Below are 16,914 nucleotides of genomic sequence, written 5' to 3'. Positions count from 1 at the left end.
GCGATGGTGAGAGAGCAATTTCACTGACAAAGAGTCAGTGGTCTTGCTCAATAGAGCAAAGTAAATTACATAAGGAATGAGAGTAGCATGGTAGTAGGTAAAACTACTTTTGTACAACAGTTACTATTTACAGAGTCACTCAAGATTACATAATAAGAAAAGGTGGAGCGATTAGGGTTATACAAGTACAGAATACAAATTTACAAAGGGTCGGAGTAGCTCGGGATGAGGAGAATTATGCCTGGTGGAGAGCTGGGTGAGGAGAATTATTGATAGAATTGTCTTAGGAAGAGAAGAGTTTTAAGATCAGTTTTGAAAATCCGGAAATAGGTGGTGATGAGTTCATGGAGGAAGGCAGTATATACCCTGGTTACTGTAGGCTTCCCCCTGTTTGAGTGAAACCCATTGCTCCCAATCGTCTTGTATTCCTGTTGGTTACCTGGCAAATGTACCTTGTCTGAGGCTCTTGCTCTCTGAATGATGAACAATACGGGCTCCTTTGCAATTTGGTATTAATTCTGGTCATTAAAAGAGTTCAAGTAATGCTTGCCCTCCTGTGGTCTAGGCTATGGAGTATATGATTGCAAAAACAGTTATTTATTATTGCATTGATTAACCTCTTTTTTAAACAGGCTGCATTGAAATATGGAAAAAAATCTATATGTATATATATGTAGAGCTGTATATATATGTTTCCATATATATTTTTTATTATTTCCGGGGTCCCCGCGCATGGGCGGGAATATTCAGTGCTTATGACTATTGATGAGGATCCCCTGAAAGAGAAGCACCAAACTGAGTGACACGCCAGGTATGGGAACACATGGAGAGAAATATTGCCTTTCAGCTAGAAATGGTATAGTCCAAAGCTCTGTTTTTAATATAAAATCAGGGCCTTCAGTCGTCATATCACTGAAAATACAAGATTTGAAAAAAATATTATTGTCTACGGGTGCTTGTGGAAGACAATTTCTATGGACTGGAATCTAGAGAATGATAAAGTGATTCTGGTATTTTACTGACCTCTGCTGGTCATTTTCTATCCAGAAGGTTAAATAGCGGCAGTTGCCAGAATTTTTTTTTAAAAAGTCACTCAGCAGAAAGCAATTCTGGTATTTTACTGACCTCTACTGGTCGTTTTCTATCAAGACCATTAAATAGAGGCAGTTGAACAGAAAAAAAGTCCCTAAGCGGAAGCATACAAGTCCTAGGGCTGATCTCCAGAGCCCACAAAGTACATACACATATAAGTATATACTAAAGTATATACAAGAGGTCTCGAATGCTCAACCTAAAAAGGCAGCTAAGTGAGTCATGCTGTTTTCTTGATTATATGCATCAAACAAAACTGTCCCATGCATGATTTGCAGGCATGAGTTTAACAGGCATGCAAGTTTCTGTCCAGTTTTACAATTTTGCTTTGGTCTCAGCATACACAATATTCGTGTGTGCTCTCAGAGCTGCTTTAGATAGCTACTTAAGGGCTGTGACCCAGAGGGGTGGCGCTGCGGTGTTAAGGAACGCACCCAGGATGCATTTATCAGAGTGAGACTACTATGCCCTCATTGGCTAGGAGGTACAGCCAGTGGTGGCAGCAGCATGAATTGTTAGTAGCAGGACATGCATTTTTCCTGAAATCTACAGAGGTGAGTCGCCTACTGGCCTTGCCATGTAAATTGTCTGTTTTGTTCAGTACCACTGGATCCTGTACTGCATCCCTGTGTGCTCTGTATATTTGCATGTGTCCCATAACTTGAGCATATGGCAAAAGTGTGCAACGAGTAAGTGTGCCATGTTTACCCAGGAACACTACAGAATCTATTTTGCTTCCACTGTGTACAAAATTGAGGGTACATTCCAAACGGACAATGTGAATTGCAGAACCCTGACTCAGACCTAGTCCTTTGAAGTTAACGAAATAACTGGGTGTGTGAGGACGAGAGATAGAGGTGTCTTTGAAGTGCAAGTGTGATCCGTGGACATGTCCTTTATTTTGCTCCTCAGAAGGTGCTATAGACAAAAGTTAGCTGATTGTGAAGGATTTCTCCTCCTTTGTGTGCCACGGTTTTGGGTAGCCATGAGAAAGCTTTCTGGACCCATCCTCTTTCATGCTATCACCTAAAGAACAAACATTGTCTGACATGGCGTGAGTCAAGACACCAAATGTGGCACTCTCTAGAAATAATTTCTGAGCAGAGATCGAAAATCAACAAGGATATCTGGAAGAACTGCATATAGAGTCGCTTTACCGAGGGAAGCTGTGCCCACCAGGGTGTAGGTGGTCTTCTAGGATCCAAGGCTCTGACTGCCAGCTTCCCAAAGGGGTGAGAGACCATGACCCTAGAAAACTGAAACGTGCTGCTTAGAATCTGCCATGGAAAGGGGATAGCTGAGCTGAGAGAGAGGCACTGGAGGTGTCCCTGCAAAGCATCTTCCCAGAGGAGAAGCTCTGACAGAGCTACCTAATCATGTGCCAGTCTGTGAGGTGGAGTGCTGGTGGCACCACAGAAGGAGACTGCTCAGAAAAACTGAGCGTGCAGTAGCTGTGTCAGTGCAGTGGTAGATCACAGAAAACAGTGACACTGAGTTTGTGCCCTGTGTGGAAGCATTTAGCAGAAGGGTGGAGGCCTACAGTGGCAGGGCCATTTTTAGCATGATTGGCCATGCTGCCGACATAGTTATGCCTCAGCATGACAGGGCTGTGCCACTTCATTGTGTACATGCCTGCGCTGCTGACAGTGTTATGCCCCAGTACAGCTGTGCCACTTTACTATATGACTGCCCGTGCTGCGACAACGTTGAGACAATGTTGAGATCCAGTGCAGCTGTGCGGCTTCGTCATGCGAGTGCCTGTAGGGAGAACCCGTGCTTATAATGACCTGGGGGGTGGGGGGGGGGGGGTGGGGACCCACACAAAAAAGAACCCATGTGGCGAAGCACGGCGTCCTCAGAACCATGTTCATCTGCACCAGCTTGCTTGGTAAACTGACCTATGGCCTCCACCACGAGCCTGACTCACCACTCTACCATTGGCTCTAGTGAAGCCGCCCAAGAAAAGGGGCCGGGCCAGAGGTGACCCCAGTGGAGACTGAACTTTATTCATTGTCCAAGTAAGACAAACTGCTCCACCTTTGGGGCCGGTTGAACAAGGCAAAGGGTAGAGAGAACTTTCGAAACACTCACACCACAGAATGCCAAATGGTCACCTACTTGGGGGGAAGGGTGTGTCAGGATAATCTAAGCACCTGCCTTATTCATGTTAAGCATAAGCCTATAATTCTCAATCTTTGGACTATGGACTCCTGAGGAAGCGTAGCACTTCAGCGTAGTAATATTGCAGTGGAATAGCCTTCTACATTGTGTTGTGCCTGTAATATATTATGTTGTTATGTTTTACTATTTATAGAGCGCATGGCTGCCCCAGCTAAGGGGTGTCCCAGCGCTAATCTCAGACAGAATAGGTGACATTAAGATCCTGGACAGTATTGATTTACTGTAAGAATGCCTATCTTTCAAAGAGATCAGGTATTGCCAGGACATTTTAATTATTGCAGAGGGTTATTGTGTGCCTTGTTGATTTCAGAGTCTTTAGCCCCACATCACCTCCATGATAAGCCTTGTACTTCCTACCCCGGTCAACCATTGACAGTCAAATGCAAAAGGAGTGTCTAGAAGCCATTAAATGCCCAGGACCGCCAAACTCGGTTTTACAAGTACAAATACTGACAACATTGTATTCGGTGCACCGATGCACTGGAATTGGAATACCCCAAATTGAACCTCTGCTGGGTTGTTCCTTTCCCTTTAAACTGCGTGAAGCTGTGCTGCTGTGGCCTTCAAAGTGAAGGCAAACTTAATTGTCTGCAAGACAAGCCGGGCTGTGCCTTCTAGAATAAGAGACCGCCTGATTTCAGGAAAATCTGCAAAAGGTTCAGCTGAGTAGAGAATCAACATAAGAAACACTTGATATCCTGAGATTGCCCGGGATATGCAGGAGCCACCAACCCATCAACCAGGAGAAACAAAGAGCAAAGACACACTGTTCTTTTTTCATTCACCTCCAAAGATCCAGGAAGTCTCACATCCTCTGTGTGGGATACGGTTCCACATGTTTTTGGCAGCCCTGGTGATTCCCAAACAGTTGACATTATCTTTCAAAACCTTCCAGATCCATAGATACCACTGCTTATTGCGGTGGCAGGACCCATCGAGAACTCCCTTTTCCAGATGAATCTGGTGACGGGGTCGGATTGGGATCACAATTAGGCCCGGGCACTCTTAAAAAGTGGCCCACATTCCCTGATCATCCCTTTCATGGATCACCATCTGGTTAAGCTCATTGGAATCTGGCCAGTTAGTTTTTTATATAGTTTTGTATAGTGTGAGCTCGGCCCTAAGTCATTGGAGCAATGTACATGAGCACAAACTACATTACACAAGATCAATTAATTTTCATTTTCGGTATGAAGATTAAGTGATTTGCCAGAATCCCAGGATGTTGAGCCTAGGTTCAACGTATGCAGATCTGACCATAACGCAATTTTATGCAACCCTCTCCTCTCCCCCAACAAATCCTAATAGACACTGTGGATGAGGTGACAACACCTGGCTGCTAGGGAGGCCACTTCTCTTACTCATCCCCACCCCAGTCCATTATAGCCTCAGAGCATTTACCTGGCAAGGGAGGTGTCAAAAAGCACATTACTGCTGCTCAAGCTGGGGGTGGGGTGTTTAGGTGAGAAGGGTCCAATATCACCTGCCCCTCTGCATACAACCCACCCTCCTTGCACGTGCCATGATCTAAAGGTGCTGGGCCAGCGGGGGATAACACTGCTTCTGGCAGGGCTCATGAGTCAGGATGCCGAGGTGAGAATGCCCCAAATGCATAAAGCATCACCTGGCCCCCAGCCTCAATTTAAAGCACCGCTGGGGATCGACCAAGATACTGTGCCACACTAAAGCGGCCTGGTGGAGGAATGCGGAAGAAAGTCAGTCTCTTGGGCCGGTTTATAGAGGCCCCAAAAAAACGGCCCACAGGTGACCCTGAGACACCGGCCCATCAACCAGTGCCCGCCTTCCAAATCGCAAAAACAACAGTTGAAGGACAGAATGCAGAACAATGTCATACATTCATTCACCCCAGTACAGAGATCTGGGCCTAAATCCATCGTTTTTTTGCTCACCATGCCATTCCAGTTTGAACCCAGCCATATGCAAATCAGTCTTGACCCTGTGCCTCATGGGAACAGTCCAGCCCGAACCGCCAAGCCAGGTCCTCCCTGGACTGGAACCAAGCCTCCTAGGACCGGTTTCAGGGTTTCACCCCTCTTCAGCAAGGATAGCTTGATTCCAGTGGCACGGAGAGCACGGGACTCACATCTGAGCATACCCGTCCCACTCGGGGTGACAAATGCAAAAACAACAGTTGATGGACAGAATGCAGAACAATGTCATACATTCACCCCAGTACAGAGATCTGGGCCTAAATCCATCGTTTGTTTGCTCACCATGCCATTCCAGTTTGAACCCAGCCATATGCAAATCAGTCTTGACCCTATGCCTCATGGGAACAGTCCAGCCCGAACTGTCAAGCCAGGTCCTCCCTGGACTGGAACCAAGCATCCTAGGACCGGTTTCGGGGTTTCACCCCTCTTCAGCCAGGATAGCTTGATTACAGTGGCACGGAGAGCACGGGACTCACGTCTGAGCATACCCATCCCACTCGGGGTGACCAATGCAAAAACAACAGTTGATGGACAGAATGCAGAGCAATGTCATACATTCACCCCAGTACAGAGATCTGGGCCTAAATCCATCGTTTTTTTGCTTCACAATCCAACCATGTCTGGTGTAGCTTTGGAGTTCAGTGGGTGCTATGCTATCACTGGAAAGTCTTGACAGGGTTCACCCATTTCATTAGGTGAAAGTCCAAGAAATTTGGATTGAGTAGTGGGATGGATCCATAACTCTGTCTCCAACAAGAATACTTAAAAACATTCAAACATTTTTTATGGTCCCCAAATGGATGCTGAACTGTGATACTCTGCCATGCATAGGAGCAGTTATCTGGACCAGAGACTCCCACTTCCACTGCACCTAGTAAAAATTACCATCCTAAGCTACCATAATTTTGGGTGAAACAATGCTTTACTTTTGGTGGGTGGTTTTCGGACTTAATGCCTACCTAGACATTTGTACTCTTGGTTAACCATGAATACCACGCAAGCTTTAGCTGCATTGAAGCTGAACCTCTTCAAAGACTTGGTCAGAGTCACCTTATCCATTCATCCAATCACAAATCTATATTCCTTACAAGGAAAAACCCTTGCACTAGGTAGAGGCCACCAAGTCTCAAACATCACAGAGGATTCTTGACCACAGCGCCATACAACTGCATTGTACTTGTGGAAGAGCAAAAAAATGCAGGATAGCACTAAGGAGTGAAAAACACATTTGGGGTTGTAACTCAGTCCTCTCTAATTTTTTGTGTGTATCTTATTTTTAAATGTTCATTTGTATCTACCTGCAAATAAAGATCCTATTGTTCTTTGTAGTCATAGCAGTCACTGCACATCGATTTTGGCGAATGTTATGTGCTGTGTCCTGCAGTATGCTTGCCCTTGTTATACAGAGTCAAGTGTCTTAAGGGAGCACCTTGGCACTCCAACAAAGTACAATAGAATTGGAGACAATGGCACACCAGTGGTAACAAGCATTGGCATAGCCAATAGGTCTCGCCTTTGGGACCTTATAAGTATTTAGTTATGCAGCACAATATGCTTGGTGCAACAACATCAACTGTTTCATGGGTAAACACGTATAAGGTCCCAAAGGCGAGACCTATTGGCTATGCCAAAGCTTGTTTCAATATCAAACTGACTCAGAGCAGGAGGCAGAAAGCACAAGAGAAAGAACAAAGGAATATGGCAAAGATATGAAAACGGGGACAAAGGGAAAAAGCAGAGATAAGAACGAACAGGTAAAAAGAGAGATAAATATGCAGGTAGTATAGGGTGGTGGAACAGGCATGAGGAGAAATCAAAAGTCTTTTATTTGGCATGCCTGGCATTTGGTAGGCTCGTAAAAAAACGTTGGGCCTTAGCAGTTATGTTTTTACAAAATAAGCATTGAGAAGGTGTTCGCAAAGCATGGGGTTAACACTGTGTAAAGTTTCACTGTGGGTAATAAAATAATTCACTGACAATCGCGATTCCTTATTTTTGCTTTTTTTACAAATCTGCTTTATAAACTAACATAATGTGATATTAAATGTATCTGAGGGAGAAGTGAAGTAAGAGTTTAAACAGGGACAACTATTTCTCAACACAGAAGTAGTTGCATGTCAGTTATGGGACAAGTTGATGCACTAATTGCTATATAATTAGCATCACGTTTAATCTGTCACATGCAGTTTTAAGATGTGTTCTATTAAAACCGGCCAGAAATTACATGATTGCTACAAAAAAAATGCAAAACACAGAAAGGCTGTAAATTTCACACGTGTTAGCTCTACAAATAGTGAAGGATGTGGCAGAAGGAAACCAAATGTTACAATTATTTATAACCGCTGACATTTGTTGAAGAATATCACAGGTACGTAACACGCGCCAAAAGAATCTGCTGATCTGCTACCACGCCGGCGCTACTGATCAACAAAGCACACGTCGTATAGGGTGCAGAAAATAAGACACTCTATGGTGTATTGGGAAAGTAATACAAAAACAGCAATAATCTAAAGCAATAAAAAAATGCCCACTTTTTTTTTTTACATACCACTGCAGTATTTTGCATTTTACATTTAAACCCTTCACTTCAGAAATAGTTGATACGGCCGCAGGGAACTTTTTGTACTGTGCATACGTTAACAAACGTCCAGTGTACTTTATAAACGCATACGCTGTCAGCATCTGCCCGCGCTCAGTCCGCTGGATGTCTGTTCTAAGGTGGAGGGCACGAGAGCATCATTGAAGATGCGCATCCATAAAAGGGGCAGAAGGTAATTGAGGAAACAAAATGTCTGTTGTCAGAAGGCACTGAACACGATACCCCTTGCCCCCGCCGACACAGCAAGACACCGCAAACTTCATCAAGAACGGCAGAGGCTTCCAGTTTTCAATTTCATGACAAAGATAAATCTGAGCACTGGATGTTTGTTTGTTTGTAAGAGACATTAACAACGGTGCATGGCAGGGAGAGATAAAGAGAGGGAGAGAAACAGCGAGCTAAAGCCAAGGAGAGACAGGCAGTGCCAGATAAAGCAAGAGACTGGAAGACATTGAGCCAAAAGGAGAGAAAGTAAAGACACAACTAGAGCAAGCATTGTGCAATTAAAACAAGCAGTCTCTGCATGGTAACAGAGACCAGACACGCACAGCGTTTACTTTTGCTTAAACGCGTGCATGTTTTGCATTGAGTTGTTTTGCCACTCATGCACATTTGGCGTTTACCTTACGGGAGCGAGCAGCGGCAGGGCGATAATTGCTAACAGATGGTGCCCCTGCTCGCTCCCGCAAGGGAAACGCTAAACGTGCACGCGTTGCAATACAAAGCAATGCAAAACATGCATGTGTTTAGGCAAAAGTGGTGATAGATTGCAAGAGGTCCCCTCCTCCGCTCCGCTTGTACGCTGCGTAGGCGAGACCTAAAAAAAAAAAGTACCAGTATAGGATTCTATCCAGTAACCATCAATCACTACAGGACCACAAGAAAAGGCCTCACAAGTTTTAAAGGCTTTATGCCATAGCTGTATCAACAGTTCCAGTCAATTCCAGGTAAAGCAAGGAAAGATTAATATCTCTACTTTACAAATTGGACATAGTACGTTCTTACTGTAAAAATATATCTGATTTTCAAAAACGTTTGCAAATCCTAGAGAATGCAAGTCAGACTCATTTTCTTCACATCCTCCAAAGTCTTTTAAAAGTATAGTCATACTTTGGTTAGTTAAGGCTAATAAAAATACTTCATACTTCAGTGCTTAGTTTCTTAAAAAAAAAAAGTCTTGTGACCACATTGTTTGTATGAGCTTGCCGGCAGTGCTGCTGAATGCCATGATTGTTGAACAACAAAGCTGCCTCATCTGTATTTTTCTTAATGGCTCTTTCTTCCACCTTTGTACACTTCTGGTCTCTTTAGGTTTAAGTTTAAGGATTTATAAAGCGCATGGCTACCAGCAGGCATCCCAGCGCTGAAACAGGAGGGGACAGTTATCATGCGTAAGATTCAGAGGAACAGCCCCTCTTTAACTCACTCTTGCAGGTTCTCTCATCACTAATTTCTTTCTTTGTCAATGTTTTCCTCTATTTCACTCCCCCCTTCTTTCTCCCATTTCTGCCTGTCTCTCTTGCTCTGGCATCAAAGTCTAATGATGAAAAAATAAGTTCTAATCATCAAAAACGAATGCTCATTCCCACCGTCTGCAACCACTTGCACAAATTAAGGAATGCTGATCTGCAATAGAGTGGGAGACTAAACAGAAAATTATTCAAGACAGAGACCAAAAAAACTCTTCCTTACTTCAGCAAGCAAGTCATGGAGTTCACCCTCAGTTGGACAGCATCCCAGCGACCGAACAATTGTACCGATCTCTCTGAAAAAGAAGTAAACATTCTATTAAACTGCATGTAATCCCTACATTTGGTATTTCAGAGACTGTCTGAATACTCCAAATCATTTAAATTAATCATGTTTAACTGATCAATATTTTTATACTTTCTATGATCTTTCCCTCACAGGTCTTTCACCACAGTTCCTAGATAAACAAGGCAGGCAAGGGTTCCACCCTTCTGCAGCAGGTGAGCACTTGAGTGTCCAGCAGGTTGAATCAGCTAAGACCCCCGCCACCAAGACAATTCTAGTCAACGTTCAGGGAACAAAGTTACTAGTTGGAAGGACTCACCAGACTTCAACCTTCAAATGCGGATTGAATGAATGATGGTTTCTTCTGCAGCGCAGGCCTACCCAAGAGAGTGTCCCGGCGCGGTTTAGGCAACTTGGAGCAGGCCAGAGGCAAGAACTACTGATCTATCCCGACCAAAATCCGATTAGGAAAGGGCTCAGTGCTTTTTAAAATTTTGCTTCATCCGAAATGGACCTCAGATGTTCAGGCAGCTGGTTCCACATACCAGCTGCTTTTACAGTAAAGGAAGAGCCGCCCCTTTGTTGCCGTTTGAAACAGGGAACCACAGTTAATCCAGCTTTGTTTGAAAGCAGGGGTCTTCTAGGGCTGTATTCCTTAATTATTTGATTAAAATAACTAGGCCCCTTGATGTGGAGGCCTTGATGTGTCAGGGTCAATGCTTACTACATTATACGCTTTTGAACTAGCAGCCAGTGAAGTCTCTCCCGAAATAATGATAGTGATGTATATTTTGGTATTTTATACAGAAGGCGTAAAGCCATATTCGGCATAACTTGTAACCGCTGGATCAGATATTTCGGGAGGCCCAAATAGAACGCATTGGCATAGTCCAGTCTTGAAAGGATCAATGCCTCTGACCACAGTAACTTGGGCATCCTGTGGAAGCAACTATAGGAACTTCTTCAGCAAACGAAAAATACAGAAGCACATTTTCACTACTTCTGATACCTGCCCGAACTTCCAGACCAGGTCCTCCCTGGACCGGAAACAAGCATCCAAGGACCGGTTTCAGAGTATCACCCCCATCAGCCAGGCTAGCTTGAATCCAGTGGCACAGTGAGTATGGGAACCACGTCTGGGCATATCCTTCCCACTTAGGGCGACAAAAGCAAAAAAGAACAAATGATGGAAGGAATGCCGAACGTGAAAATTGGGCAACAAATATGACACCCAAATTTGTGGCTACCGCCGTTGTAGGCAGCAGAGGAGGAATCATATTGGGCAGAGCTCCTACCTATCCCGGAAGGGGGTTCCATCCAAACAACAAGATTTCTGTTTTATCAGGATTGCACTGTAATTTACTGGCCTTCAGCCAAGCACGCAGTGTTATCATACAGTGGGCAAATGTGGTCTCCGCATTTACGGAATTCCCATCATGTGTGAGCAGGAGCTGGATATCATGTGCGTATGAGATAACTTTGATGTTAGATGATTCAACCAAGTATACCAAAGGAGTCATGTAAATATTAAAGAGTGTGGGACTTAGGAAGAGCTTAGCGGCACTCCCCACTTCAATCTTTTTCCTCCTGAGGCATATGATTTCAGTCAAACCACCTGCTTACATCTCTCAAGGTTAAGAGCCAAGCCAATTTAGGGCAGAGCCTATCACACCCAGATGTTCTGACATGTGCAGCAAGATACGAAGATCTAACATATCAAATGCGCTGACAGGTCCAACAGCACCAGAGCTGCCTTGATGGCAGAGTCCAGACAGGGTTTAATGGACTCAGAAGCCTCTAATAGTGTGGTCTAAGAGGTGTGACAGGCTCTAAATCCTGACTGGGAAGGATGAAGCAAGTTGTCCTCAGTCAAAATGTGGGAGGTTGTTGGTTCATCCACCTTTCTAAAACCTTTGCGGCTACTGGAAGCAGAGAGACTGGTCTAAAATTAGCCAGAGAATTAGGTTCAGCATTGGCCTTTTCAAGCAGAGGAATTACATCAGCTTGTTTCCATTCCTCTGGTAGGATACCTGAATGAAGAGCGATGGCAAATAACTCCTGATGTAATGGGGCAATAATAACTGATATGGACCTCAGGATATGAGCAGGTGTTGGATCCATTGGAGACCCGTATTTACAGTTCGCAAAGGGGGCTATCACTTCCTCCAAAAATGGGGCCTGGAAAGACGCCAATTTTGAATGTGAAATGGGATCGGCTGAGTCTCTTAATTAAGGTCCTCCGGACGCATTATTCACCTCCATTAAATTAGAAAGAATTTGGGGATTTTAGCCTCAAAATAGTCAGTAAGACGAGCTCATAGAGGCTGGCTGGGTTCCAGCAAAGGAGATGTAAATTTAAAGTGAGAAAATGTAGTCACAATTTTAAAAATCTCCTTCCCGTCATTGTCAGCCTTCTCAATGCATTGCGTGTAAAAGGTGCTATGGGACCTCTTGAGATTTCCGTGATAGGCTTTCATGGCCCTTTATGTGATTCCATGTAGTAACGTAACCAGATTCTTTCCAATTTCTTGCACGCAGCCCTTTCCTGAGCAAATTCCTGCGAGAACCAGCATGCTAAGGGGGATGTAGTAGCCTTTTTAGAAGCCGTAATAGGGGCTACAATGTCAGCTGCCCTCCTAAGTCAGGAACTAATAACACTGTCCCCCTTCCCAGCAGAATCTGGGATTACTGGTATGGGGTCCAGTGAAGTGCTCCTTAAGTCAGCCATAGAGACCTTATTCCAACATCTATTATCATTAGCCAACAAAGGGGGTCAGGATGCCTTTAGGCAATCAAAGTGCCAAGAAAAAGGCAATAGGAAATGGTCTGGCCATGTTGCTGGCTGGCGGGGGAATTCACATTTTAATGACACATTCGATAGTATGCTATTGATAGCATGACCACCTCTATGGGTGGGCCCATTATTGGGTCACACAAAATAAAGAGAGGCTAGGTTTCCACCGAGCGTCTAGTTAGGGGGTCATCAGCCTTGTCTAAATGAATGTTAAAGTCACCAAGCGGTGAAACTGGCATAGGAAATACATTTCAGGGCCAATGCTTGGTCAAGGGATGCAAGACAATCTCCTGCAGAATCTGGGGGCCGATAAACCAATGCTCTGGAGAAAGAATGTTGTCTGTCACTAAAGCAGGTTGTGGTACCAGGCAATGTTAAAGGGGTCAACTGACCAGGAATCAGAAAAGGTAGCCCAAGACATTTCAACCAGCTTAGAAGTAGCAAAATGCAATATGAATTTTCCCTGAAAAAATCCTACAGGGCCCCAAGGCCAGAGTTTTTGAGTGAATAAGACAGGTAAAGGCTTCACTCATTGGGCAGACCTGAGCTGCAGTGTCCTCATCCTAAACACACTTTGCTGGCTGGACCTGGCATTCAGAGTGGCTGAATTCGATTTTGTCTAAAAACAAAAAATGACACCTGTCTGGTTCTAAGGGCTCTTGTTAAAGGTGAGAACAGAGTTAATGGGGAGGAGGGTGGCGAATGAGAAGGGGCCAGACAGAGAAGACTGGAATGAAAGCTAACCTATAGAGACATATGTGAAAGGTGCCTTTCACAAGGCTCAGAGGTCAGAGATGGGATGGGCAATGACTGAAGAAAATTAGAACCACCAAATCTATGTGTGCTGCTGTTGAAGCAGAAACATTGGTAGTGGGGTAAGTTTTCTTCACTACATTTTCTATTTTTTCACTGAAAAGTCATTCAGGTTTCTGAGGAATTTCATGTCCGGCAGGTTTGCCTTCTGACAGTAATGCAGTGTCAAGTAGTGGCTTATTAATTTGTGAAGGTGGGGGCTTTTTTCCATCTTAGTAAACACACAGTTACTAGGTCTCAACACAAGTCTTAGTGAAACAGTGCTCATTCCATGCTAGTTATGGGACAAGAAGCACGCATTTCCCAAACAAAATACAAAAATTCCAAACCCATGAAGAAAAATGTAGAAATATTTAATGTGAGAAAAGACAAACAAAAACGAAATTTGAATTAGGTGAACCAGAGATAAGATGTTTTAAGTTTTAAAGCAAAATGTACTATTGAAAAATATTCACTTGTGGTAGACCAGGACCTAAGAATGATTTCCGACCATCCAGGATGCAGCAGAGGTCAGATACACCAAGCAGGTCATCCAAGTACAATTTTTTGCCTCCTGACTTAATCTAGTTTTTGGAAGTCAGATTGCTCCAGAGAGGAAATGTCCAAGGCTGAAGTTGGTGATGGTCCTTCAAAGCCGGAAACGTGGTGTCGAGCTCTGGTTGCAGCCACTGGTTTTGGTACCAAAAGCTCTGAGGGGGCCAAAGATGAATTTCAAGGCCACCAAGTTTGCTTTGCCCCTGTGATAGATTTGCAGTCTATCGCTGGTCAACATTTTTACCTTTAAATTTAGAGCCTGATTTGGAGTTTAGAAGACTGGTTACTCCGGCACAAACATGACTGATATCGCGCCTGCCTTTTTACAAGTGCATTATATCCCAAGGCACTTGAAATAAGGTGGAAGGGATGTCTTTCACATTTGTGATTGGGTATCCCGTCCGCCTAGGACTGAATAAGGTCCTTACTCTTCTTCCTGGTTCCCAAAGTCCGTTGAAGCGGTCATCAGGCAGGGCTCCATGAGGCAGAATACTTTTTTGCGCTTTTTCAGCATGACAAAAAGCACTGAGTGGGACAAATCTGATTTTCCTACCCACCTTGGTTGTGCCTTGCCTAGGAAGCCTCAGCACCTTGTTCTGATAAAAAAAAATCCTCTTTTCCCCAATTGCTGGGAAGGTTTATCCTGGTTACTCCTGCAGCCTCGGTGCAGGCTCCTAGGTAACAGGGTTGTGCCCAGGCATAGCCCCTGCAGGATGCTGTTTCTGTGGTCATATGGAGCCGATTGAAATCAGACATACCCTATGTTTGTGTTCCTGGTGCAGGCAACCAGGAGGTCAGTTACTTGAAACTTGGAGAGCAGTTCCAGTCCCTGAGTACCAGCAAAAGTCAGGAGTACTTGTGTCTTCTTTCTTCATTACTCTCCATGTGTAGTCTTCTGAGGGGGTGATTGTGAGGTGTTAAATTTATCCTGTGCATTTGCCAGTGATTGAAGAATTGTCCTACCAAATCCTTTCTACTTCTTGCCCTATTACCATCTCCTACTGGAGCACTTCCTCTTTGCTTAACTGTAAGAATTTCCAGGGGCTCTACATTAAGAAGCTAACCTTTTCCTGCATGAAAAAAGTCTATGGCTCTCCCTAAAGCCCACCCATATTTAGATAACGTCACCTCCCTCTATCAGGGCCAAAAAGTATTTTCTTCTGCTGGGACACAAGCCAGAGAGCCAAGGAAAGTCTGGGAATTAATGGGAGCAGATCCTTTCAATCCGATGTACCACACCAAATAAAAAGAGATATTCTGAAGACTTTCCTTTGTTCTGCCTGCCATTCCTGTGCCCCTCCCAGATTGCTAAAACATGTTAAGTGGGCAGCTGTTGATAATCCCCTAGAATTCTTGGGCCCAGGAATTCAGTCAGGCTCTTCTCTGGAGAGTAGGGCTGTTAATTTCAGCTAGGAGTACCTATTGCCTCTGAAAATAAGGGGAATGACAAAACTGGTTCCAAATCGGTTTTTGTTCAGGCAGCACAAAAAACATTTTTATAGTTATTTTTTCACTAATATTATCAAAGATCTACTTTGACATTTTTTTAAACTAAATAAATAAATAAAAATAATAACTTTGAATCCTTTTGCTTGCATTTTTCCAGGCAAATATTGCAATTAAAGGTTTTGATTTTACTTGAGCCTGTTCATGAGAAATCTAGAAGAACCTACACAGTAAAAAACAGCTTTAGGACATATAATCACTGTGACGGCACACTATTCCAAATATGCGGGGTGCCCCTTTATTACACATTAAACACACAACCATATGGGCTTACAAGCCCCACTTAGGGGTGGCACACAATCATATGGGCTTACAAGCCTCACTTCAGGGGAGATACACAACCATATGGACTTACAAGTCACACTTAAGGGGTGACTGATTAATAGGTAAACATATTTTCCCTACAAGGCAAAGGCAATGTTCCTTTCCATGTATCACTGGAGTGCTATTGCACTGCATCCCAGGTAGAGACCGGTGGTGCACTTGGCAGCCATATATTTTGGCCATAAATGTGGGTGGTGTAAATACACAGTGAAGCCTTCATATTATATTTAACTTAAACTCCACTGCTAAAATGTATTTGCCATCTCCCAAGGCCAAACAGGAAAGTTATATAGACCAATTAGGTAAAACCAATATTAAAGTACTATTTTACAGCCAGGGAACACACTGTGACCTTGAATAGCAGTCACAGGGAACAGAGGCATAATACCATTACAAATAGTGTACACAAAAAGTGGAAAATCCGAGGTAAAAATGCAGGCAATGCAACTTTGCTGCAAACAGGGTACACGACTGGTACAGGATTATTCTTTTAGATAGAACAGGTTAGCGCTGAAGTTGTAGAGAGAGCCGATATCACAATCTCATTCTTGCATGGTTGTAGGACCGGGGGTCACCAGGCCCTATGGGGGTAGAGTGGCGCGAGCAGGTAGGCACCCAAAGGCTTACGTGTAAAGTGACCATACAGCACACACATCCACTGAGACAGGGAACGCACGCAATAATTGACACCACACCAGTAGGTTGAATAAAACCAATCAGCTTTATCTAGATCAACATTAGGATCAAAGCATTTCATTGGAAATAGATTTGGCAGTTCCTTAAAACGTCAAACATGGTATTAGCTCCAAGCGCTGCACCTGGCGATTCCTGAGAGCGTCAATCACAGCATTTACGCAAAGCGCTGCACAGGGCAATTCATTAGCGCTTCAAATATGGCATTTAAGCATAGCGCTGCACATAGCAATTCATTAGCGCTTCAAATATGGCATTTAAGTATAGCGCTGCACATAGCAATTCACTAGCGCTTCAAACAAGGCATCTAAGCATAGCGCTGCACATAGCAATTCATTAGCGCTTCAAACAAGGCATCTAAGCATAGCGCTGCACATAGCAATTCATTAGCACTTCAAACAAGGCATCTAAGCATAGCGCTGCACATAGCAATTCCTTAGCACTTCAAACATGGCATTTAAGCACAGCCCTAAACTGGGCAATTCCTTAGAGCAGTAAACATATCATTTCATGAAAGCGCTAAACATAGCATTAGCCAGCGCATTGAATTAGAGCCTTAAATCAGAGCGTCGGACAGGGGCATTAACTCAGGACATTGAAGTAGAGCATTAACTCAGAGCATTGGATTAGAGCATTCACTCAGAGCATTGAATTAGAGCAGTCTGAGGCAG

The 16,914-nt window shown here is 44.0% G+C and overlaps 1 protein-coding gene across 2 annotated transcripts in view; it reads right to left on the bottom strand.

Annotated features, from left to right (window-relative positions):
* DRC8 (dynein regulatory complex subunit 8) overlaps positions 1 to 16,914 on the bottom strand; it is a 349,436-nt gene that overhangs the window by 99,093 nt on the left and 233,429 nt on the right. For both annotated transcript variants that reach the window (XM_085611461.1, XM_085611460.1), the window contains exon 3: positions 9,517 to 9,589. In XM_085611461.1, the coding sequence (XP_085467587.1) occupies positions 9,517 to 9,589 (73 nt within the window). The remainder of the gene's footprint in view (positions 1 to 9,516; positions 9,590 to 16,914) is intronic.

This window comes from Triturus cristatus, chromosome 6, assembly GCF_964204655.1.
Source record: "Triturus cristatus chromosome 6, aTriCri1.1, whole genome shotgun sequence".
Lineage (NCBI taxonomy): Eukaryota > Metazoa > Chordata > Amphibia > Caudata > Salamandridae > Triturus > Triturus cristatus.
The sequence above is the reverse complement of the archived record's forward strand: the minus strand, read 5'-3'. Positions and strand labels throughout refer to the sequence as shown.